This window comes from Labeo rohita, unplaced genomic scaffold, assembly GCF_022985175.1.
Source record: "Labeo rohita strain BAU-BD-2019 unplaced genomic scaffold, IGBB_LRoh.1.0 scaffold_1046, whole genome shotgun sequence".
NCBI classification, from domain to species: Eukaryota; Metazoa; Chordata; class Actinopteri; order Cypriniformes; family Cyprinidae; genus Labeo; species Labeo rohita.
In genome coordinates, this window is record NW_026127171.1 from 1 (window position 1) to 27379 (window position 27379).

At 38.2% G+C, this 27379-nt stretch overlaps 1 protein-coding gene across 1 annotated transcript; it reads left to right on the forward strand.

The window, feature by feature from the left end:
• Positions 1-14548: 14548 nt before the first annotated feature.
• LOC127157344 (uncharacterized) lies at positions 14549-21048 on the forward strand. Its single transcript, XM_051100580.1, has 6 exons — positions 14549-14843; positions 14932-15219; positions 15390-15443; positions 20102-20169; positions 20216-20415; positions 20670-21048. The coding sequence occupies exons 1-6, from the start codon at positions 14552-14554 to the stop codon at positions 21046-21048; spliced, it is 1281 nt and encodes a 426-aa protein (XP_050956537.1). The 5' UTR covers positions 14549-14551.
• The last annotated feature ends 6331 nt before the right edge of the window (positions 21049-27379 follow it).

A 27379-nucleotide genomic window follows, 5' to 3' on the forward strand; every position in this document is an offset into this window, starting at 1 on the left:
ACTTATGTTTTTTTTTTATGTGTTGTACATTCACTACAAGGTCATTGTAATCCAAACAAACATGGTGTTGTATCTTAAGCTATAATAGCTGTAATACTTACAATGCTGTCGTTTTACTTTCCTGTAGCAACAGTACAAACCAACAGCAGCAGCCATGGTCAGCACCAGCAGGGCTGCGCCAACAAATACTGCTATCAAATTATGGAAAAGTGGTGGAGAATCTGTAGTGAACAGAGGCAAACAGTCATCTGCCTGTTCTGTTAAACATTATAAAACATCAGCAAATATGAATGAAATTCAAGGAAACAACAAGCCACTGAACTCCCACTTAGAGACCTGGGGCCTCATTTATAAAACTTTCCATAGATTTCATCCTAAATGTACGCACAAAAGTTTTCAGATTTATAAATCGATTTGTATGCCAGAACAAAAATCTGTGCAAAAATATCTTTATAAATCCCAGTCAGGTGAAGATTGTGCTTATACATGCATCTCACCCACAAAATATTCTTAAAAACTAAACTGTATAAAATACTTTGTTACAACTTAAATAAATAAATAAATACATAAATAAATAAAGGGTTGCTTCATTACTTTCCACTGGCCAAACAGTAGACTATTTTAATTGTTTTAAATAAATAACATTTATGCTGTATTGCTGATAAGGTAAACGTAGCTTGGCCTATTTTTTATTTTGCTGTGAAAATGCAGTTGTCTGACTCGGCATGTCACTGACAAAATATTTACAAACACACAATATTAACATCTCCTTGCAGCAGAAGTGGTACAGTATTATCATTGGAACTATTCAAACAGGCCGATAGACCATCCAACTTCCAAATCCATCAGCGTCTGATGTAATGTCAAAGTGCACATAATTTATCCTTGTTTTCGCTAAAAATATTTTCCCATGACATGATCTGCAGTTTAGTTTAAAGATGAGTTATTGTGCGCCTACCACTCCTCGCTTCCTAGAGCCTGGCAAGGTGCTGTCTTCCCTTATCGGGTGATAGCTCAATGATTGCTCCCCTTCCTAGGGTTTTATAAGTAGCGGTCTCTTTAAGCTCTTACCCAGACAGCACTGTTTCCCCTGCTAGGGTTGTAAGTGGACAGCCCATTCTTTGTGGTCAAGTTAATCTCAGCTGGTCCCCTTCTGGTAGCCTTCCTAGGCACACTGACTATCTGAAGATACCTTTTTTCTAACTCTGCGATTGCTTGCCTTCTTAGGGTTTTTAAGCAGCGGTCTCCCTGTGCCCCTGCCTAGACAGTGCTATCTCCCCTGCTAGGGTTGTAAGTAGATGGCCCTCTATGGTATCTGCCCTCTGCTGTATTTCTGGGACCTGTCTGTTGCGTTTTTCTCTTACTTACCAAGTAAGCTCTTCGGAAATTATCTCTTTGCAGGACACCCCTGGCTGGAAATGCGTGCCTTAGAGCCCACCTGACTGAGACACAGTATCTGCGTCCTGCCCTGAGGGGCTTCCTGTTTCAGGGTATACACCCAATCATCATACAGACCTAACCTCATACCGTGTTGGTGGTCTAGTGAGTCGCCCCTCTGAGGAGTGGGCTTGACCACATTATTTTTCACCAACGTGTGAGAGAAAGGTTTTTCTGCGGAAACCCTGTACGAATCTAGGCCCTTGTTCTCGAGGCTCTGCGGGCCTCGCTAGAACGGGGCCTATGCTTTCTATCGAGATAGTAAGCACTGGTCTGCTTGGGTTGGTAGTGGCCTACGCCCCCTCAGGAGTATACTCTCTATGCAACCATACTGAGTTGAACCGGATTCGTCTCTGCTGAAATGTCTGACCTCCTGTGATCAAATCACATTTTCAAGGCCTCTTTGGCAGGGCATGACGATGCTCCCCTCGCTGTGGGAGGTTCTCTTAAGAGCTGTCACCCCTGGGCAGATCAGGTGTTCCTCCTTGTCTCTCAGGAGTTAGAAGCCTGTCCCGAAGCACCGACCTCTCACGTTGGTCAAGTGTATCAGCTCCATGGCAGTACTATCAGACAGCTTGCTTATCTGTTTGGTGTAGTGATGCTTCCCCCAACTGGGCAACTGAGGTTTGCCCTTACTGCCTACCCCTGGGAGCCTTGTTTGGAATGCCTAGCAGTGCTCCCCTCATCTAGAGGGTTATCTACTAGCACTCCGCTTCTGAATAAGCTCTATTTCTAAAATCCACTTCATGGTAAGTGCCCATACGAACCTTTGGGCACTTTCTTAAATCCATGTTTATGGTAAGGGCACACACAAGTCTTTGGGCACTTTTCTTAAATCCACACTGTGGTATTGAATGCACCTAGATTTTGTGTCCATTCTAAAATCCTGTATGGTAGGGATTCAATTGCTTCCAGCCCGTAACCTTTTTGAGTGGGTTCAGACCCCGGCCACCTTGGGTCCCACTCCATGTATGCATCTTTGCTGATACCTTTGCTGTCAGGCTAAGTCCCCAAGTAACGATAATACACACGCTAGTTCCTGCACACTCTCTATGATATGGGTTTCACAATCAATCTCGTGCCCATTCTCTGAGTGGGCCCCACTCTACTTACGCATCCTTGAGCAGGGTGTTGCTACCTATGTTCTGTAGGACGGTTCCTGAGTGAACCTATGCAGAGCCAGCGGTAGCCCCCTGGGTGACAGGCCAAACCTAGGTGAAACCCTAGGCATTTGGCCATATCCCCTTAAAGGAATATCTTCTGATTCAAAGCTTCAAGCTCTACCCTGGATCCAACCTTTCTGACCCCCTTCAGGTAAGTATTCGGGTATGCAGCTCAGTCTTTTGGCCCTAAGGGGATAATGTTACATTACAGCCGTCACTCCTTCACAGGGGAAACTCCCTTAAGCTTAAGGGAGTCAGTACTTAGTGCTCGCCTCTATGATGGCATGCACTCCCCTCAGCATGGCAGCGTGGGTATAACCCGTTCCCCATAGTGACTCCTAGAGGACGAAAGTTCCAACCCTGGTTCCCTGAAGGGAACGAGACACTGTGTCCTCTAGTCTCGTCCCCATGCTTCAGATGTAAGCTTCAGACGAAGTAGTGAATGTTGTGTTCTACTGGCATCCTTTTATACTGTGGTCGCACCGGTGGTGATGCACCGGCAGTGACGATTCGCACTGGAAGTGACATCATAGGCTGTCATTGGCCAACATTTCTTGTTGTTTTTGTATGTAGACTTCAGACACGGGTCACGGAGATGGTGTTTCCCATAGCGACCCCTAGAGGATGCCTTCCCTTCTCAGGGAGCCAGGATTATTCTTCTGTTTCACGTTATGGATTATGTTCGCCGTTGATCGACCCACGCCTGTACCACGGACATCTCTTGTGCCTCCCTCCGTTGTTCCTGTTTGTTATTGTTCTGACCCTGCCTGTCTGACCATGTCTTTGCCTCGTCCATTAAATAAAAGCGTGCATATGGATCCCCTCGCCTCTCGTCTCCCTCTCCACGTTACACTATGCATATAGAATGGGATGTCCCCTATAGGAACTGACCATTATTTTTCTCTACTTATTAGCAATGGGGTCTTTATAGGCCTCTTATTTGTAATAATGTCTCATATCTCGAAAACGCTGCAGTAAATGCTTTCATATGGGACGTCCCCTATAAGAACTGACCACTTTTTTGTCTACCTTCTAGAAATGGGGTCTTTATAGGCCTCTAATGTGTAATAATGTCCCATTTCTTAAAAACACTACAGTAAAATGATTTCATATGTGTGCATATAGAATTGGTTGTCCCCTATAAGAACTGATCATTTATTTCTTCTACTGCTTAGAAACGGGGTCTTTATAGCCCTCTAAACTGTAAAAATGTTACATCACTGCTACTTGTTACAGCTACTTTCAAGCGAGTAAAACTATTTACTTAATGCTTTGAGTGACGCTTACTTAAAATATTCAAGTAGCCACAAAGGAACCAATGACATTAATAAACCAGTGAGAGGCAGGGGATTAATATTCCCTTTGGTGGGCACTTGGAACTTTGTTCTTCTTATTATAATTTTCTTCCTATTGATGCAGCAATGCAGCAAGTCATAATTTTTTATTTTAATGGAAGAAAAATAATAAGTAGGTTGCTTTTAGAAGATAACCTTCTAATTAGCTAAATCTTTTAATTCTTTAGCTAATGTACTTTTTATATTTTAAAAATAACCATTTTATTATTGTACTTTCTCTTTTTGTTGTGCAAATAAAAACATCAACAGTAAAACAAAGCAATTGCATAATTTATTCATGCCGCAATGCATTCTGGGAGTGAGTGAGTAGCTATACTCAATCAAGAGTAAACCTCGTGTAAAGGATCAAGTACCCCATACAGTTCTTTTTTAGTTAATAGAAGTCTTGTGTAAGTAAATTATACTAAGCATTAGTCAGTACAACATACTCTTCCTATTTGTTTTTTTTTAAAGGAAATCGGTTTGCATGCTTTTTTTAAGTAAGTCCAACTAATTAGATTATACAGTGTACTAAGTCATTATTACGAGAAAGTTTCTTGTTATTACGAGATTTATTTTTTCAGAATGTTACTTTTTAACTCATTATTACAAGAAAGTTTCTCAATATAATGTGATACTAAGTCATAATTATGAGAAAGATTCTCATTATTATGACTTATCAAATTATTATTTTTTTCTCAACTGTGGTGGGAACGGGCTCCCATACATAAATGATCAAAAACATATAATATTTGAGTTATCATAACGTATAATATTTGCGTAGACTTAATGAAAACATTGAATTAAACTGTAATCAAAAAATATATGTAGCATTTAATGCAAATATTTAACTTCTAAAAAATTTAAATGTTAAATAATTAAATGTTAAATAATTAAGGCAATTGGACTCAGGTTTTGCAGTGTAGCATACACACAACAAAGTCAATTTTAGCGTATCAATATAATGTTTTATCAATATATATATATTTTTTTTTTGGCGTACTATTTATACACACTTTCATGAGATTGGGTTGGTATATGTTCAAGCAGATGTTTTAATCTGCTGAATAAATAAAATATTTAAAGTCTCTCACCTGTAAGCATCTGCTGTCACACTCTAAACCCGGATAAGTTGAATTTACTTAAAAAATTGGAGGAAACTGGTTGCCCTAAAAAATTTAAGTAATGTAAAGTTTATTTAACTTAAAATGTTTTGTAATATGAATTACAAAGGTCATTTCATTTAACTTAAAATGTTTTGTAACATCATTTCATTTGCAGTTATTATAACTATTATATTTAAGTCAAATATACTAATTTCCAAGGTAAATCTATATCAATTGTTTTATTTTTCCAATTTGTTAACCTAGAAAATTAAGAAAAAAGCAAACAAATAAAGGAACATTAATGCAATTTTCCCTTTTATTTTAAATCAATTCAATTACAAATATTAAATTGAAAACACAACAAAACTATTTTTTCATATCCTGAAAACATTTCCCCATAAAACATGGGAGAAAAAAAAAGTTCAAAAAGATACTAGTTCAACAAATTAACTTATCGTTAAGCACACAAACAAGTCTTTCTCAGAATCGCAACGATATGTTTTTTCCCCACTCTGATTTGACACTATTGGCAATACTGAATTTTAGGTGTCAGCTCACCTTTTCCCGAAAAAAATATGTGATGTGTAAATAGCAGTGCTCTCTTATCAGTTATTAGGATCATACTTACACTTTCAAAGCATCTCTTCCATTTCTTCTTTCTTCCAAAACAAGATAGTCGTTAAGAGGACTCTGAACCTAGGTGGAACAGAAGTATATTCATTCGCCTTTGTATTTATACCGCTACTGTATGAGTAAAACTAAATTTACACTCCTCACAAACAACAGCTCTTTGAGTGAAAAAAGAAATCATTGAAAGAAAAAGGCAAAAAATGTTAGTCGAACTCGCCAGTCAGGGGTTCAAGCGCAGGCGAGTAAGAACACTAGCAATCAACGGATGAGAAAAGTCCCGTCGTTTAGACGAACAACAACTTTTGCCGTTCACAAAGAGTTTCTCGAGGGACGTGATAAAAGATAAATGGCGGAAAACAATGCCAATAGAACTATCTAAATCTAAATTTCCACATTCATCCACAGCTTAAGTCACAATCACAGTGACAAAATGGCGTTGTTACTTGCAGCACCGGTGGAGGAGGCGTGGTCAGGAGATAAATTTCATAATACGAGTTAATTTAACTTAAGTTTATTCACAGGCTCAAATTTGTCTACAAATTAGTAGAATCTACTTATATTTTATAAGCAATGCAGTAAAACTTAAATATTGTGTTCAATTGTAATTAAATGGTTTAATTAGATACAAAATCCGGGCTTACAGTGCAGTCCCAAACAGTAACTGTGAATGCAGCCATAATGTGCATTTCTATTGATTGTATTGTATCACTTCCCTGTAATTCTTTTTCTTTCTTTCTTGCTATTATTACTTATTTCTTGCTTCCTTGCTTTTCTTTTTTTTTCTTTCTTTTTTTTTTAATTATTTATTGTTATTAGTTCTCCTTTTCTCTCTTTTCTTCTTATTTTTATATTTTGTTATTTTCTTTCATTCTTTCATTTTATTTTATTTTATTTTATTTTATTATTTATTGTTATTATTATTTCGTTCTTTTTCTCTCTTTTCTTTATTATTTTTCTTTATTTATTGTTATTATTTTCTTTCCTTCTTTCTTTCTTTCTTCCTTTCTTTGTTATTATTATTATTATTATTATTATTATTTATTTATTTATTTTATTATTATGAGAAATAAGTATGAATTATGAGAAAATGTTTGAATGAAATATTAAAAGATTAATAGCAGAAGGTTCTGGTATTATTTATTGATAGTTTAATTAAAGAATTTATCCACTGAAAAGGAAATAAAAAATAGATTCATTAAAAAAAATCGATAGTTTAGTCGACTAATCAATGAATAAATATAAAAATAAATAAATAAATAAATAAATAAATAAATAAATAAATAAATAAATAACCAATAGAATAGTCGACAATAGAAAAATAATCGCTAACTGCAGCACTAACTGTAGAAATACGATGTAGAATACTGTATAAAACTGAAGTACGATGAGGTAATTGAAATAAAACTGAAACAACTCCTTAATAATATTCTTATTATAACATTCTTCCTGATTTATCAACAAACAACCTACAGCATATCTTTCTTGATGTCATTTTTTTAAGATTACAAAAAGCATGAGCTATTTTTTCTCCCCCTGTTCCATTCATTTTGCACTTGGCCACGTACTTACCTTTTGCATTCGTTATATAAAGTAGAATGCAACTGAATGCAAGTTTTTGCTAATCCTCATCTGTTAGAATAGGCTTGCAATAGCACACACCGATCTCCTGCATTATATATATATAATGTCTCAAGTGAATCCCACATCTATATGTGGATGTCACATAAGACGTATTGCAGCTAGTAAACAGCCGTTGGCCCTCTTTTATTCAGATTCTGAATAGATAATACATCTCCTATACAGAGCTATCCTTTATCATCACTAAAAGCTGTCACCCATCTCAGCAGAGTTCGGTTACAATCCACTGAGGCGATCTACACTGCACAATGAAAACCTGTGTGTTCCACGCTGCGCAAATCGATCAGTGTATGACCTCAAAGTCAACGTAAAACTAATGTAAAAAAATGTCTTACCACACACAAGCAAAACGCACACGGAGTGAAGAATAAATGACTCCATTTCGCTGCAGGATCCGCCCATAGTACAGTTGCCTGGACGGTCGAATTTATATGCGCCGCGTATATAAATTCGACCGTGATGAGGAAACACGTGATGCTTCCTCAAAATCACGTGTTTTATTGCAAAATTAATAATAATAATAATAACAGCATTAACAGCAAGCCGCATCTGTCCATAAAAAACAACAGCTCTTAATCTTTAATTAGCCAACTAAGACCCCAAAGGTAGACTAAGGTAAATAATGTTATCAGTACCAAATTTATAAAATAGAATTGTTTATTACAAAAATATTCATACAGGAAAGTATTTTTTTTTCACATAATACAAAACCTTTAATCTAAAACTAGCTAAGTAAAATGTTATATTATAATATCATGGTTGCCAACACTGATTGATTCTATCCATTTACTACAGTATTTATCACCGTCAACCATAGCAATGACTCGTGGAATAATTTAGCTGAGTCACTAAAGCAATTGTTTAAACTTATTTTTGTGATTCCTGAAACAGTATGCGTAGACAAACAAAACTTTCTTCAAACTTTAAATTGATTATGTGAGAAAATGATGATCTTGTTATAATGGTAAGATGCGAGAATGTAGAACTCTGTAAACTTGTGAAAACAATTAGCTCAAAGCGGATTATAATTACTAGAGCTGGGAAAATAAATTGATGCATGGTGAATCAAGAAATGATTCAGCATTCAGCATCAACGCATCGCAATTCTTTCTCAAATCGATTCTGAGCTTGGTTTTGAACAGCAGATGGTGCTTGCTTTAGAAACAGCCATACTCCAAATTCTTACACACACTTGAACCTAAAATAATCATTCATAAAATTAGAAAAGTTTGAAGCGAATTACAAGGGTGTTCACAGTGGGCTATAAAAGCATTCATAGCCGAGGTGAAATTGCATGACGAACTGTAAGGGCCACTAGAGCTTTTATGGTATTTTTGTGGCACAGTAACAACTGCGCATGTGCATAGGGTACAGACGACTGACTGCTGATCTGTTAATCTTTATTTTATTTAATTCTATTTTTGTTTTGACTTGAGTTGGATGCTTGTGTACATTTTGCCCCACCCTTCCACCATGTATGCGGACGAGGGTGTCAGCGCTTGAGGTGTTTATTAAACTCTGGAAAATACGCCATCTTTGCATCTCTTGTGCATTTAATAGCACCCCAAGGATTCTCTATCCGAACTGCTGAACATTTCGGTTACAGATGAACAATTGATCTTAAGCACTGTTCTTCGTGAGCATTTGAGTGTGCGGACAAAAATAGATTTAGAGCGCCATCTGCTGTTAAAATCTAAACTCAGAATAGACCTTTATCACAGTCCGTGTATCGTCACATCCGGTCGAATAGTACCGTAAAGGAATTTCCACCTGTATTATTGTCAATGAACAGACGCCAGTTTAGTGATGAAAATTAAACTAATTTAGTTGTACTTGGCAATAAACGGCAATATGCAAAACTGTTTATTTTTTATTTTAATGTATAACTTTATCTGATCAACGCGATTATCAGATGCCGCTGTTACCTGTCAGGAGATTAAATGAAGAGCAGCTCACTGCTCAAATTACTCCCAGAGGAATAATTGGAGTGATTCACGTTTATTTTTAATATTATTTTGTTTATTCTTGCTTCCCGTTTTTGTATTATAATGCTAAACACACTCAATCACAGATGATATGGCTCTGATAAACAATATGTTTTGGTATATCGTATTCGTTTATTTGAACAACTTTAATTTGATGTAATTATTGAGGAGTGCATCATGAAGTAAGTGCATAAAAATGTGAGCATTATTGTTGAATATGCGTTTCCCACTGAACCTTCTTTAGTCGTAATTAATATTTTAAGCGTTGACTAATTGGCTCTTTAATATGAAATGCTGTTTGTATTGTTTTTGTTTTTTTTTTTTTTTTTTTTTTTTTTTTTTTTTTTTTTTTTTGCAGCTTTGTAATAACAATGTGGTCAGACTCTGAAGTGTTGCGCATACACATACGGGTATGGCTTCCGCTCTTCCCTTTAAGTCACAAACTATACGTCGGAATATCATAAAGCCATCTTCCTTGGTTTCACAATATTCCATTAATGATTGTACACTGAATTTTGTATTTTTAGAAGACGTATCTGTGATAAATTTTACATAAATAAATCACAACTACCTTGTACTATGGGCACAGTACCAGAAATGAGATTGCTTTGTATTGAAGGCATAAATTTAGAGAGCCAACAAGTTTATTAGAAAGCTATTAATTAAACAATACTTCCCCAGTCAACTGAAAAGAAAATATGTTCTTCAAGAATTTAGTGAAGAAGAGGCAAAGAAAATAAGGAAGAGGTATTTAGTGTATCCGATTCTTCCTAAGGCCAAAGAAGTGACATTTAAAATTTTAAATGACATTTATCTATCTAATAACTTTTTGCATGAAAGATTTAATTGAAACAATGAAAACAATTCATGTGGGTTCTGTGAGAAAGACATTGAAACAGTAGAACATTGTCACACCCCTGTGGACTGTTTATGTTGGTTTCTTCTTTCTGTGCCTGTCAGTCCACCAGCTCCACTGGGCTCCATCGTCCCTCCGGCTCCGCCTTGGTCGGTCGTCGTCCTGCCATCACCTCAGGACTCCTCTGGCTGCGCCTCGCCGCTCCGTCCCACCGGCTCCGTTGGGCTCCGTTGTGCTCCTCCCTCCCTCCAGCTCTGCCTCAGTCCTCTGTCGCTCCGGCTCCGCTGCGGACCACAGGATCTCCGCCTCCACCTCGTTTGGTATATTTGGCCTTTCCTGTTCCTTTCTTTGTTAAGTCCTTATTGGTTAATCACCCACACCTGTCCTTGTATCGTTAGCACCCCTTTATATGTTGCATTCAGTTCAGTGTTTGTGGTCAGATAACAGTTATGTTGGTGTGTGTTTCCCTGCTGTTCCTGCCTGGAGTTATCATTTGTGGATATTATTAAAGACTTTATGTTATATTTCGTCTTCCAACGTCTCCTTCTACACATAGTGTGACAAACATTCGTTTTTCCATTGTGAACCTGTGCATCATTTCTGGCTTGAATTTCAGAACTGGCTTCATTCCAAACATATACCAATATACCCTTTGACTGTGGTCTCAATTAAAGTATTGGTGAAAGATAAGAACCTAGACTTTTTGATAAATAACCTAATTATTTTGTGCAAAAATAAGGTGGATATACAATTAATGGATGAGATACAGGCATATGGAAGGAAGTGCCACCTACTAGCCAATCAGAAATTAGAATGCTTTTGTTTACGTGTAAATTATGCAATCCCACGTCAAGCACATTCATTAGGCAACATGGATGCACACACAGAGTGGAAGTTGGAAGAGCAAGATCCAAGGTTCTAAAGATTTTTTTTAGCATTTTGATTTTACAATTCCTGGACAAAATCACTTGCCTGTGATCAAAGATAGTAAGAGCTGACGCTGTGGAATATAGCCAAATTATTGCTAAATTACTGATGCAGTCAGAAACTCTCCAACTGCTTTGCAACCAGAAGCTTTAGAGGCTACATGAAACAAAGGAAAGGACTAGAGACTACATCTCTTAAAGCAGACTGCTCTGAATATCATTTCAATAATGTTTCATATGCTGGCAATGCATATACATTAATCACTGGGTCTGTCTGTTTCAAAAATGTCAGGGAAGAAACAAATAAGTATTATTTCATTCTGGGCACCAAAGGGTCTGCCCCCTAAAAAGGCTGCAAGATCAAAAGAGGAGACAGTGAAAGAGGCGGTGGCAGAGATGCTGAAGAAAACAGCAAGGGAGACAGTAAGGGAGACAGATGAGAGACATTATAGAGGAGACCGTGGATGAGTCAGCAGACAAGACAGGGAAGAAGACAGCATTAGGTGGAGCAGCCACACACACACACACAGCTTAATGCTAGGCTGCAAAAAAAGATTTTAGAAAGCAAAACATGAGATATACTATATATGTATATTAATGGCCTTTGGCTTGGCCACTGATTTCTGCTCAAGGGCTTTTTACTTCTTTAATTAGCACAGGAATTAAAGATTATCGGGTAATACTAATGCTATATAACACCGAATTCAACAATTCTGTTCACTTTAAATGCCACTGCTTTTTTTTTATAAAATGGGTATTTCATAAAAATAAGTATTTTAATCACAAGTGTATGTTTCTAGAGTAATTTATAAAGGCTTTGAACTCAACCAATCTTCAAGGACCAGAACTGTCTATTTTATGGTCAAAAATATAATGCTCCACTACTGGTGTCTGATTTTCCTCTAGATTTTACTGTGGGGTTTTATAATGGGTTCAGGCACCTCAATCCACACAGGGCTTTTCAGAATGCCTATTTCAGAGTGAAAACTACATGACAATGTGAGATTAATAACATGTTTATGCTCAGAACTCACTTCTAGTGTTTGTATTAACATTCTGTTGTGGATTTTGTGTATGTGCAGTGGTCAAGGTGGCTGTAGTGGTCTTTTGGGATCACAATGCGGGCCACTTGTTATTTATACAGAGTATATAAAAAAGCTCTAAACAAATGTAACATTTAACTTTAAAAAAAAAAATAATAATAATAATAATAAAAATCTAAAGTACTTTAGATACTTAATACTTTTTTTCACATTTTATGTTGCTGCACATTTTATGTTTTCTCCAGAAATATTTAAATGGGTTCAAGCCCAGGCTGTTGTTGGGCCACTCAAAGACATTCACAGAGTTGTCTATAAGCCACTATTGCTGTGTGCTTAGGGTCACTATCCTGTTGGAGGGTTAATGTTCTGCCCAGTCTGAGTTGCTGAATGCTCTGGACTGGGTTTTCATTAAGGCTATTCTATATTTTGCTGTGTTCATCTTTCTTTCTACTCTGACAAGTTCTTCAGTCCCTGTCACTGACAAACAGCCCCACAGCATGAGGCTTCTACCACCACACTTTACTTTTGGGATGCTACCGTGCAGGTGACGAGCAGCATCTGGTTTCATTCAAACACAGTACTTGGGATTGAGGTTCATCAGACCAGAGAATCTTGTTTATCAGAATCTGAGAGTTCTTTAGGTGCAAATTCCAAATGGATTTTCAAGTGTCTTCACTGACAAGAGGATTGATTTTGGCCACACCGCCATAAAGCCCATATTGGTGGAGTGGTGCAGTGATGTTTGTCCTTCAGTTTCTCTCATCTGCGTATATGATCATGGTGCTCTATTAGAGTGTACATCAGGTACTTGGTCACCAGTCTAACCAAGGCCCTTCTCCCTCAATTGTTCGGTTTGTCCAGGAGGCCAGCTCTAGGAAGAGTAATGGTTGTTTCAAACTTCTTCCATTATGGATAATGGAAGCTACATGCTTCTGTGAACCTTCAATGCAGCAGAATTTTTCCTGAACTCTTCCCCAGATATGTGCATAGACAAAATTGTGTCTCTGAGTCATACAGGCAGTTATTTTTATCTCAGGGTTTGGTTTTTTGCTCTGATATGCATTGTTAGCTGTTACTGAGAGCTGTGTGCCTTTCCAACGCATACTCAACTAACTTCACTCTAAGTGTAGTAACATCTACAAGTGATATGAGTCCTCCTGAGCTAAATTTCAAGTGTCCCAGAAAAAGGTATAAATATTTATGCAGTGGAATCATTTCAGTTTTATTTCTAATAAATTTGATAAGTTGTTACAAACCTGTTTTGTACTTTGTCCTATGGCGTATAGACCGTAGATTGATGTAGAAAAAAAGTAATTTGAAGGAATTTAAAATAAGGTTGCAACTGTTGCAAGGCACTGTATAATAGCTTTTAAACATTTTTTTCATTTAAATAACATTGCTTTAAAAATGTCACTAAAAATGAAGAACAAAGAGTACAGGGAATGTCAGACTGTGAGGTTCATAACTGCAGGACAGGAAGAAGCCCTTCACCTACAAACTAAACTCAAATGTGACAAAGGTCCTCTTTTCCTGTTCATCCACCCAACTGATCAAACTAAGTTTCTGAAGAAAACCAACCCCAGCATGTTTCAGTTTGACTCAAAAGATGAGCTGTTTGTGTTACAGGGCACTTCATTAAGTAATGTAAGAGTTTTCAGCTGCTTGTCTTCCTAAATTTCAAAAAAAAAAAAAATTGATGCTAAAATCATTGTAATTGCTGTGTATGTAGATTAGACTCACACAATATTCCATTCTTCTACTTTTATTGTACTTAACTCAACTAACAACATTTGTGGTACATGATGAAATTGAATAATGTTATTAAGATGAGTTAAAATCTTACTATGTTCCAATGAATTGTTTATATATTATGTATACTATAAATATTTAACATTTACATAAGTACAGAGCATGTATATGTGTGCTAGGAGGGTCAAATGCCATTGTGGGAGGATTCACATCATGTTGCTTGTTTTCAGTGGAAAGACTTCTTAGATCAGACACTGAGTCATCGATGAAAATGTATCACACGTTTGTTCAGTTCTGTTTGTGCTGGTGGAGTCTGACTGGTAAGTTATAAAATTATTTTATACAATCAACCTTATAAATCTTGATTTATGTACTTATCGAGTAATGCAGTAACTTACTGAAATCAGAAATAACCTTAAATTATTAAAGTGTAATTAACAGGTTACGTAACTACACACATTTACTTTACAGCAGATAAATGTAAAATGTACACATATAAAAAGAAAATATTTGCTCACTCACATCTGTTCATAGATGTCAATGTCTTTGCTGTTCTGGTTGTTCTTTAGTTCACATTTAAAATTTACAAAATACAACTTGAGACTTTGTAAACCAACAAGATTCTTACACTGTCACAAACCATGTTCATCAGGTGTGTTTGGTGAGTCAGTACCAGTGTCAGTGATGGAGGGAGATTCTGTTACACTAAATACTGATGTTACTGAAATACACGAAGACGATGACATACTGTGGCAATATGGAGCTAAAACGTCTCAGATAGCTGAAATCAATAGAGCTGCTGGAGTCACCAACACATATAATGGTACTGATGGGAGATTCAGAGACAAACTGAAGCTGGACCATCAAACTGGATCTCTGACCATCACAAACATCACAACTAAACATGCTGGAGATTATAAATTAAAGATAAATGGTGCAAAACGTTATTCAAAAAAATTCATTGTTTCTGTCTATTGTGAGTAAAAAGGCTATTATAACTAATAACTAATTTATAATGCAAAATGGTTAAACATTTTTATGTTTGATTTGATTTCTGTTTTCAGCTCATCTGCCTGTCCCTATCATCAGCAGTAACTCTTCACAATGTTCTTCATCACAGCAGAATTGTTCATTGTTGTGTTCAGTGGTGAATGTGGTGAATGTGACTCTCTCCTGGTACAAAGGAAACAGTTTATTGTCCAGCATCAGTGTGTCTGATCTCAGCATCAGTCTCTCTCTACCTCTGGAGGTGGAATATCAGGATAAAAATACCTACAGCTGTGTGATCAACAATCCCATCAACAACCAGACCAGACAACTGGGTATCAGCAAACTCTGTCACACATGTGCAGGTACTGCAGCAGTGATATTAGCAAATTTTACCGAGCTGATCTATCGAGTTACATAGTGCTGATATTTAATAGTGTTCAAACCAAGAGATTCATTTTGTCCATTCCAGGTCAGGGTCTGCCTTTATTGTATATACTGTTGATCTCTGCTGCTGGATCACTGTTGATTGTAGCTGCAGTTGGGATCTTCTGGATCTGCAAGAAATGTAGAAAAGCTGATCAAGAAGGCAAGTGTTAAAATGAATACGATAACAAATAGTAATTGACTGATATGTGATTAAGGATATGATTTCTTTCTGCTTATCATTGCTTATTGTTTTTGTTTGCACTGCAACAAAACACACAAACACACACACACACACACACACACACACACACACAAAACAGAGAAGAAAAGTCAAACTTGATCAGATTTCACAGAACTCAAAAATGGACTGGACAAAATTATTGGCACCTTGTCAAAATTGTAAGAAATAATTGCTTTTCAAGCATATGATGCTCCTGTACTTTGTAGTTAGACACACCTGTGGCAAGTAACAGGTGTGGGCAATATAATAATCACGCTTGCAACCAGTTAAAAATGGAGAAAAGTTGACTCAACCTTTGTGTTGTGTGTCTCTGTCACGTATACACAGGGATGAGACCAGAAACAGGAGTAAGCAGAGTAACTTGAATGTGCAGGATGTAATGGTAGTTAAGTAGCTTATCTGACAGTCCTTGTTGTGAGGTTTGTTGAGCAGTCCGACGGGAAGAGCAGAGAAGCTGAAGCACACACCGGAGAATCTGAGTAGTATGAGGTCTGGAGCTAGCGCAGGGGAAGTGAACAGTAGACCAGACAAGGACTGAATGCAAGGAGAGTCTATTTATAGGGCGTGGTAATGAGATTCAGGTGTGCGTGATCAGAACTCCAGTGAGGCAGAACGAGTGGGTGGTGCTGTAGGTGACGTGGCTGATGGAGGTGGCGGTGGTGAATGCCTGACAGTCACACTGAGCATGGAAAAAAGAAAGAAGTGTAAAGAGTTGTCTGTGGATGTGAGAGAAAACATTGTGGAAAAACATGGACAATCTCAAGGCTACAAGTCCATCTCCAGAGATCTTAATGTTCCTGTGTCCACTGTGCGCAATATCATCAAGAGGTTTACAGCCCATGGCACTGTAACTAGCCTCCTTGGACGTGGACGGAAAAGCAAAATTAATGAAAAATTACAACAAAGGATTGTTCGAATTGTGGATAAAGAACCCTGATAAAGGACATCATGGCACTGTTTACAGAAAAAGAAATGAGGCCTTCAAAAAAAAAAAAAAATGACACAGCCCCTTCAGTCAAACATGGTGGAGGATCAAAGATGTTTTGGGGTTGCTTTGCTGCTTCTGGCACTGGATGCCTTGACTGTGTGAACGGTATTGTGAAATCTGATGATTACCAAAGAATTTTGGGGTGCAAAGTAGTGGCCAGTGTCAGAAAGCTGCGTCTCCTCCAGAGGTCATGTGTCTTCCAGTAGGACAATGACCCGGAACACACTTCAAAAAGCACTCAGAAATGGTTACAAACAAAGCGCTGGAGAGTTCTGAAATGGCCAGCAGTGAGATCTGAATCCCATAGAATGCCCGTGGAGAGATCTTAAAACAGCAGTTGGAAGAAGGCATCCTTCAAATCTGAATGACCTGGAGCAGTTTGCAAAAGAAGAGTAGTCCAAAATTCCAGTAAAGAGGTGTAAGAAACTCATTCATGGTTACAGGAAGCGATTGATTTCAGTTATTTTTTTCCAAAGGGGGTGCTACCAAATATTAAGTTATGGGTGCTAAAAAGTTATGGAAAAATAACACAATTACAATAAATGGCTGCCCACTTCCCAGGTTATTGGGTTGTGTGTGAGTGCACTACTCTGTGTGTGCACTTGGATGGGTTTAAATGCAGAGCACAAATTCCGAGTATACTTGGCTACACATCACATCCCTTTCACTTTTCCTTTCACTTTCAGTCTGTGCCAAGGGCATTGGTTTTATTTTGGCATTTGTGGGGACTGGGGGCATAATGGCAGACAACATACATTTAATTGTTTGATCATTAAACATTTTAGCAGTCGCTGGATATTGGTAGGGACATGTCCCTGGCACCCCTACTAAATTCTATATCCTTAAAAATCATAACAAACAATGTTGGAAACTATACTTTTAACAAAAAAATAAATAAAAAATGGACATAATTATAAGTCAGACACTGAAGTTTTGCTTGTTTTGCCAATGCACCCACACAAATTTTGGTCAGATTTATTTAATGTTCATTTGATCTCATATTGTAGTATAAGGTATTTTAATTTGTGTTTTAAATGTTTTCTTGGAATTGTTTCAAAAGAAGTTGTCGCAAAAGGAGTACTCACAAGAAAATATAGGAAAATATAATTTAATTAATCTGTGTTTCCTGCCAACCCTTTTAAAATAAGTCTCTAAACCTCTCATTTTTATTCAAAGTTGATCTAGGCAAAGACTATAGAATACCCAAGACCTGTCACTCGTATAGTTTTGAATGGGGAAAAACTAGAACGCTCATTATGGCTGCGAAGCCCCGCATTCAGAATAAATAAGCCAAACGCTAATCTGTAAAGTCAGCACATCACTGCAGCTTCTGTTAGAAGTCCTGGTTGCTATGGAAACTGTCAGCATTCTGAGATGTGCGCTTAGTACTGTGCATGCGCACTGGCTGATCTAGCCTGCAAAATAAGCTTTTTTAACATTACTGGAGCATAAGGAACAGTATTAATGAGCCAGTTCTTGTCAGATTTCATTGGTGATTCAAATCTGAAATGTAATTGTACACTTGGTGAACAGTTTTGGATAATCTGATGTTTGCCCATTCAAAGAGATAGGAGCTGCCCGAGAGGCATTTCAAAGATGGCCGCCGAGTGAAATGACTTGCCCTAAAGCACAAGTATATGGAAACTATTCAAGGTTCTGTTAATCTTAAAGCAGTCAAAACTTGACCTATTTGAATATCTGAAGTTCTGATCCCTGTCAACAAATTTGCGATTTGCGATCTAATTTAAATGAATCATGATCCGTGCATCTGAGTAATGATTTGCTAACCCTCTTCAAAGTTCCAATCAAAAGATTCGCAAATGCACTCCGAAGTCCCGATCTAAATTAAATGATTCGCAAACCCACTCCGAAGTTCTGAGCTAAATCAAATGATTTGCAATATGCACTCCGTAGTCTTGTGCTAAATCAAATAATTCATGCACCATCATTTCAGATCAGGACTTCGGAGCATGGATCACAAATCATTAAATTTCAATCAGTTAACTCTTTGATCTGCTTTTTAATAGAACTGCCTGAACTGAATGATCATAGCCAAGTTTAATTCAGTCTGAGCTGTTCCAGTGTAAATGACTCACTCAGTTGATTCGGTTTGTCTGTTCCTCCGCTTTTCGCATCTTCTGCCATGCTTACACAACACTGTCAGTACTTAACTCGCAAGTTTTATGACATTATCTAAAATAAGAGAAAAAAAGTATTATGTTTATGTTGGAAACTTTTCTTAGAAACCAGGAGATGTTTGGATATCTTGAAGCAGAAGTTTCTCTTTATTCAGATACTCGCTGCGTGGCGCTGCAGTCATCAAAAAGTCGTCTGACAAAATCTAAGCACAGCAGAGTATATAGGTTTCAAGGGGGAGGAGTACAAAGAGGTGGAATCAATCTAAACAAAGCATGCAAATGCAGTACAGGAAATCAGCCCAGTAAAAGATTTTTCCCAGCCGTGATCTATTTAGCATACAAGTGTCATTCAAATGCAAAGGTGCTAAACAAAAGGCACAGCTGTACCTTGAGATTAGACTTCACACTTAACTTGGGAAACCTGCCAGATGTTCAGGAACTGCATAAAGACAAGAGGTTACTGTCTCAGGGCCTGGGCTGCCTGCTTTTAGAATGTACAAAATGAAAATCACAATATACATAACCTTTTATAAATTTGTAATACAACATTTACAAATATATTTATATACGATATATACAAATATGTATATATCGGATTTACTGCTAACTTTGGAAAACACTCAATTAAAATGATGAGCCACATCTCAAAATGCATGTTAGATGAAAACATTGTGCATTATGATTGAGTTTGTAGCTTAATCACTATATTTTAATTAATTTAAACACTGCAGTTCAGTTGGTGACAGTTCAATAGGAAATCAGTTGAAAGCATCCAGTCACTTAATCGACCTTTTCCTTCCCATAAAAGTAGGTGCGGCCATTTGTAAATTTTATGGATGTGGCTTCCAGTCTCATCCGCGTCCAGCTATATTATAATGCATCATCTTCATTATGAGCACACTGGTTTGTAGTGCGAACATTTTTACCATTTACTCCATGTTGTTATTCTTTTCTCAATTTTCCATATTAACCAGAAGTCTCGCCTATAGGTTTCTTTCATGTTGAAGAAAAAGGAGGATACCACTGAAGTGAATGTTCAATGTATCAGTATATTTTGTGACAAATATGTCATATGTGAGAAATTATTGTTGCATCTGATTGTATTAGTCTTTATAGAGTGATAGTCAATATTAAAACATCAAATGGGAGAAGCAGTTGAACACAAAACAGCATAAAAACAAGAAGTTAAAGAGGGAAAACGGTATCATTTAACTGAACCAACAGCTTGAAAAAGGTGTAGTGAATAATGCAAGTCACACTGAACTCTAAAATTGATACCCATGCAGTGCAGGAAATCCACCATGCAGGACTGCAGACCGCTTCCTAAGACACAGAAGAATAGATTAAAATCTCTCTTTAAAAATGGCATTTATAGCCCAATAATACATGGTGTGAAACACTAAACTACTTAAGATTTTATTTTAATTAACCTGTCATTACTGTTCAAACAGTTCAGACACAAGAGGAAGAAATCACTTATGCTGAGCCAACATTCAACAAAAGAAACACACATACATCGGTAAGATTATTTATTCCTATTTTTTTTGTGTCTCTTTGTATTATAGAATCAGATTTATGTATATGTGTTTCCCTTTCGAGGAACTCAAACTGCGTCCTGTAGGGGTCGCTATGGGGAAAGCCATCTCCGTGACCCATGTCTGAAGCCTACATACAAAAACAACAACAGCGTTGGCCGGCAACAGCCTATGACCCATGGGGTCGTCTCGACGAACGCTATCTTTCTGACCATAGCCTCCCAGCTCAGGTGAGTCTTCCAATTCTTCCCGACCTCCATATGGAGATCGAGAAGGTATGGAAAAGGCTGCATTCTTCGCGCATCCATAATTTTCCTCATTCTAATTATGCTAACATTGAGGGGATGCGTGAGTACGGCTATGAGAGGATGCCCCCTGTAGAAAAGACGCTAGCAAACCGTCTCTCTGTGGGTGAAATATCTTCTCTTAAAACTCCTTCCTTGCCATCTATACCCCTTCAAGTAACATATTGTTTAAATGGCAGGGCGTATGCAGCAGCAGGTCAGACTGTAGGTGCGTTGCACACTATGGCAGTGCTTCAAGCTTACCAGGCTGATCTGTTGAAAGATCTGGACAAAAGTCAGGGCCTTTCCCCTGATGAGGTTGCTGAGCTGCGCCGCACCACGTATCTTGATCTCCGTGCCACCAAGCAGGCCGCCACTGCCATGGGCAGGTCCATGGGGGCCATGGTCATCACGGACAGACATCTGTGGGTGAATCTGGCTGACCTCGGGAAGAAAGAGAGGGGCTTTCTTCTCGATGCGCTGGTCTCGCCTTCTGAGCTTTCCGGTGCCTCTGTCGAGTTTAGGGAGGCGAGGGCGTGCTCAGCGGCCTTCAAAACCTTCATTCCTCGAAAGTCCTGAGCCCGAACAACACCGGGGTCCTGGCCTGTCTCGTTCAGAGGAACGAAGACGAGCTCAGAAGACTAGTGTCGCAACTCGGGCCCCTCCCCCCACCTGTGGGTGGTCCTAGGAGAAGGCGTGGGCCGAGGGGAGGTAGGCAAGACCTGAGGGAAGTGATCCAGATGAATAAAAAGTAGTCCAGTAAAAACTAAACATCTGCTTGCTTTCCTCTGGGGGTTTCCATCTCCCCCTTCTCAATTCCCGCACAACTACCATTTCTCCACCTGACTGAGGTTAAGTGGCACCTTCCTGCGCTTGTCCTACCTGACCTATGATGTTTTAGGTTAGCTTTTATATTTATAAAAGCTACCTTTACTGATGGTCTGGACCTGGGACTGGCCTTCACCTCCTGAGTTTTGCGCGGGAACCATGGATGGTGGTTTACGATCCTTTATTATGTGTCTAGCCTCCTCTGCTGTATTTCTGGGACCTGTCTCTTGTGTTTTTCTTTCTGTTAGGTAGGTCCTCTTCGAGCAGCCCCTTCTGGTCTTTGACTATGGTTGTGGCCTGCTTGTCTTTGGATCTGCCTTCGTCATATCTAACTAGAGACGTTGTGGCCACTCTTGGCTTTCAGGTCCCCACTACTTCCAGGTAAGCTCTTCGGAATTTTTTTCTTCGCAGGGTGCTCCTGGACACCCTTGGCTGGACACACGGGCCTAGAGGCCACCTGGCTGAGACACTCTATATGCGTCCCGCCCTGAGGGGCTTCCCGTTTCAGGGTTTTCACCCAGTTGTCATGCAGACCTATCCCCAAACCATCCTGGTGATCTAGTGAGTAGCCCCTCCAAGGAGTGGGCTTGACCACACCATGGTTCACCAACGTATGAGTGAGAGGCATTTCTGAGGAAACTCTTCTAGTGCTCTGAGGAGCATTGGCTATGGTCTAGGCCCTTGTTCTCAAGGTTCTGCGGGCCTTGCTAGAACAGGGCCCATGCTTTCTATCCAGATAGTAAGAACAGGTCTGTTCGGGTTGATAGCGACTCATGCCACCTTAAGAGAATACCCACAGCACAGCCTGAGGGCTGGGGGCTCTGCTGCTCTCTATGCAGCCGTACAGTGTTGATGGATTTGTCTCTCCTGTTATATCTGATATCCTGGAATCAGATCACATTCAAGGCCTCTTTGACAGGGTGTGACAATGTTCCCCTTGCTGCGGGATGGTCTCTTAGAGCTTGTCACCCCTGGGCGGATCAGGTGTTCCTCCTGTCTCTTGGGAGTTAGAAGCCTGTCCCGATGCACTAACCTTTCACAATGGTTAAGTGTATCAGCTCCATGGCAGTATTATCAGACAGCTAGCTGCGGCTAACTGTCCGTTTGGCATGGCGATGCTCCCCTCACTTTTAGGGTTTGCTCTGAGCATTGCCCCATTCGGGTAACTGAGGTTTGCCCTTACTGCCTTCCCCTTGGAACCTTGTTTGGAATGCCTGCAGTGCTCCCCTCATTCTGAGGGTCATCTTCTAGCACACAGTTTCTAAGCGGTATTTCTAAAATCCATTCTTATGGTAAGGCCACAAGAACCCTTGGGTGCTTTTTCAAATCCATGTATATGGTAAGTGCACACATGAACCTTTGGGTACTTTTCTAAAATCCACATTGTGGTATGGAATGCACCGGAGTTCTGCATCCATTCTAAAATCCTTTATGGTAGGGATTCACACGCTATTGCCCATACCCTTTCTTGAGTTGGTTAAAACCCCGGCCACCTTGGGTCCCACTCCTTATGAGCATCTGCCAGGCTAAAGTAATGGTAATACACACGCTAGTTCCTGCGCACTCTCTAGGATATGGGTTCACGCTCAAACTCGTGCCGATCACCTTGGGCCTCACTCTACTTTTCAGGTAAGTATTTGGGTATGCAGCTCAGGCTTTGGCCGTAGGGGATAATGTCACTGACAGCCATCACTTTGTCTCAGGGGCAACTCCCTTAAGCTTAAGGGAGTTGGTACTTAGTGCCGCCTCTATGATGACAGGCACTCCCCTCGGCATGGCAGCATGGGTATAACCTTTCCCCATAGCGACCCCTAGAGGACGCAGTTCGAGTTCCTCGAAAGGGAACGTCTCAGGTTACGTTTGTAACCCTGGTTCCCTGAGAAGGGAATGAGACACTGCGTCCTCTAGTCTCATCGCCATGCTTCGGATGTACGCTTCAGACGAAGAAGCGAATGTCATATTCTACCGGCGTCCTTTTACACTGTGGTCGCACCGGTAGTGATGCGCTGGCAGCGACAAGTCGTGCCGGAAGTGAATTTATAGGCTGTCGCCGGCCGACACTGTTGTTGTTTTTGTATGTAGGCTTCAGACACGGGTCACGGAGATGGGGTTCCCCATAGCGACCCCTAGAGGACACAGTGTCTTGTTTCCTTCTCAGGGAACCAGGGTTACATACGTAACCTGAGACGTTTTGTCTATGCAGTGTCAGTGTCCATTAGAGAGAAAGTGCCTCATATCCCATTATGGACATTAGTAAATAATCCCATAGTGTTCAACATTAGGCACTGGGTGTATTTCCTGTATCAGCAGATGATATCACTCAAAAGCTTTAGCTAAGTGGAAAGTTTAAAACTCGTTGGCTCGTTTGTGATATATTCCATGCCAGTTTTGTGCGCACATACTGTATAATTCACAGTCATACACAGAAGTTAAATATTACTTTAAATTACTGTTTAAAAAAAAAATAATTGCAAATTGCAAAAGGAGCATCTCTCAAGCACTTCAGTCAGTGACATACTTTGTCAGAAAGTCCTGTTAAAGAAATGGGAAAAACAATGCTTTTGTTACAATCAGCAACAAGAGTGCCAACGAGCTCCTCCACAGGGCACTCCATGGGCCCTTTTCACAAGACTGTGATGGCGTTTTAACAGTCATCATCATCATAAATCTTTTTTTTTTTTTTTAAACTAAACATAACTGTACATAGTCAGCATGTTTTATTCTAGCTTCAAGCATTCTTTTTTATCAACACTTGTATCTAGGTTTAATTAAAATAAATAAATAAAAAACTTTCTAAGCAAAAAGCTGTGAAAATGAGACTTTTTTTATCATTAATTCTTCATTTAGCTAATATTAATATAATATTGGGCCATTAATTTGTCATACTAACAAATTTGTCCGTTTTGCTGTTCAGTTTGCAATCATTTAGTATACGGTAAAGCTTACGTTCATTGTTATATTAAAAATGGCAATATTTGGTTTTAAAGAAATGTCTTTACATTTAAAAGGACAATGTTGCTATAATATTTATCCAATGTAAAACAGTACCATTGATATAGATTAAGTTTATGATGGATGATACTTCTGTTTTCAAGCTTAACAATTTATCTTTGTTGTTGTTGTTGTTGTTTTTAAATAACACTGTTACTGAACTCACATTTAAACCCAAACTACAAGAACAATGTTTTAATTCAAAACTCTTTTTATTATATTTTATGTGATCTTGTTTTTTACAGAAAGTTAAAGAGGAAGATAATGTAGCGTATACGCCTATCGCCATTTAAGAGTTGATCAAGAAGATCGAGATGATCAAGAAAGACAGTGGCAACATTAAAAATGTGTCTAAGACTATGAGAGATGGATACTTAACAGCCCCTAATATTATCACCTAATAGCACAGTTAAAATAAACACAATTCTAATTTGATTCACATTAAAAATCTTAGACTAAACGCCAAATTGAATTTAATGTGGATTAAAATGAGACAGTGAGAGATCATCTTACAGCTGCTACAATCACACACACTGTATAAGGGTTTCAGGACTCACAACTTTCAAGACAGTTTTATGGAGTTTTTGTTTGCTGGAAGTTTTTGTTTTCTTCAAATAGACATTTTGTCAGCTTAACAATCAGTATATTTTTTTAACATTATTTACTTTAGATCCTCAGAGCCTTGTTTTCATTCCTGTCCAAAATTCAACATGGTGCTACCCTGACTAAGGTCCATTGTAGGCTACTTAACAATGCCAATTCTCCCATTGCACCACACCATCTCCAAGTTGTACACTTTTAAGCATTTGTTAGAAGACTGGTACTAACACTATTGTCTTCTAAGGACACTATTGTCTTGTTAGAGCTGTTAAAAGCAGAATTTGGAAGAACAACAGAATTTGATTATGATACTTTGTTACTTGAACAGGTAAACTGATCTACTCAGTGGTCTGTTTTTATATTATTCTTGTTCATTTATTTAATCAGATTTTTAATCTGATATAATGGTGTAATTGTTTTGCTAGGACTAACATGTAGCAATGTCAGTTCAAAACTGATGTTCACTAAGTCTGCTTTACTGTTGTATTTTGGCATTGACTTTTATTTGTTGCTATATGTTCATTATATAAATGCAATAAACATATACTCTCTATTCTGCTTTCACAGCCTTGTTGTGTTTATACTTGCAGTCCATACAAACCATCAGCTTGAACAGGATGTTTGTGGTTGATGTCAGTTTGTGAGTGTGTCTCTGTCAGCAGCACTATGTGTATCAAGTGCTTTTTTCCATTCCTGCTTATATTAAGATCACAGTTTGACATCTGCCCTATACATGCAGCTTTACTGTGAAAACATCAATGATATATTGATGATATATATACTGTGAAATTGTACTGTCAATTTGAAATATGCAAATATCAAATACTTAGTGTTAGCAGAGGCGGACTGGCCATCGGCCTGGCTGGTTCATCATCAAAGAAAAAAAGTGTCAGATTAAGTGATGTTGATGGCCGACAAAAGGGGGCGCTAATGCAATCTATTTTTTGCTAATAAGAAACCGAAACTGACGCGAAGGAGAGTGGGCTCGTGGTGGCAAGCGAAAGACGTGAGGATGGGAGAAGCTAAAAGGAAAAAAAGAACAGTTACATCAGTTTACCGCTGTCCGCCTCTCTTACCATAGACCATGCACTATGGGCTTGTTAAGTTATGAGGTAATACGTCCAAGGAACGCATCAACGAACGCTGTTTCCGGGTCCAAACCCCAACTCATTTGATTTGAGAATAGTTAATCCTTGTGGAAACATTTTTATTGAAAATGTTAACGTTTTAAAACAACGGTGTAGCAATAAGATTATAAGGAATGCTATTTGTTCTGTGTCTTTACCTGCAGCAAGATGTTTTGATCTTCTTTATTTGGTAATATCTCTTGGGTTAAAGCATGTAAGTTGCCGTATAAGTTTTATATCAACAACAAAATTAAGGAAGTGTCTTACAAAATACGTCATAGGATTTATCCTGCTAAGCATGTTTTGGAAAGATTTAAGCTTAAAATTTAATATACCTGTGATTTTTGTGGTCAAGAAAAATAAACTGATTTGCATCTATTTTTTCAATGTATTTACTCAAGATTATTTTGGAAGGATGTGGAATTCTATATTAATAGAAAGATGGAATGTATCATCGAAATTTGTATATTTTATGTGCTGTTTTATACAGACAATGAAAATTTGAATTGTAAGGAACAACACATTATACAATTGCTAATTCTGTTAGGAAAATACCTGCCGACCTCGTTAAAACAGTCCTAGTGACACCTAGTGGCCGTAGCGAAATTAACGTCTTATCCTTGTCCATGTGCATATTATTGTCCTAATACTAGAGCACCATCTAGTACCCATACCAGGGAATTCGCCTTTCCAAGATGAGCGCCGCCGACCAAATAACACGAATTAGACAGCGTTTGGAAACTGTTCACATTACTAAAGACTGTGTTGAACAGCTTGAAAATATTTAGTAGCTAATGGTCAGATTTAAGTTAAAAGTGAACGTTTTATGAAGTAGAGTTTTGAAATCACATTCCTGAATGTACAGAGAAACTGCAAATAATTCATTGTACAAATGCATGATAAATTCACAAATTTCAGCCATTAAGAGAAAATCAACTTGTTTTTTTATTGCCATTTATACATTAACATATTTTAAGGTCATTTAAGTTAATTTAATTGTTTTGCAAAATAAAATGTATAAAAAATAAAACCAGCTTTAAATTAATAGACCATGACCAGCATAAATTACACCAGTACTGTATTAGGCAAATGCATACTCTGAGATGTAGATTTTCCCTTATTTCTAACTTACTTGTAAAGACAAGACACCACACAACAACATAATATTTGAGAGTAACAATAAGCAAATATACAAAGTAGGGAGATAAACAGAAGTCACACAGACAGAATTATGAATCTTTACAGCAATACATCAAACGAAGCCTAAAATGTTAATAACACAACATTTAATGTCAAACAAAGTTTACATCTGTTATGAGTAAATACAACATTGCAATTCACAACCTAAAGATTTTCCTAAAAAA

Bases quoted from the DNA above. Each gene is read 5' to 3' on its own strand.
- LOC127157344 (XM_051100580.1), top strand. From the start codon at position 14,552: ATGGAGGGAGATTCTGTTACACTAAATACTGATGTTACTGAAATACAC. The intron at 15,220-15,389 runs GTACTGCAGCAG...TGTTGATTGTAG, and splicing joins ACTCTGTCACACATGTGCAG to CTGCAGTTGGGATCTTCTGG. The intron at 20,416-20,669 runs GTGAGTCTTCCA...TTTAAATGGCAG, and splicing joins ACCATAGCCTCCCAGCTCAG to GGCGTATGCAGCAGCAGGTC.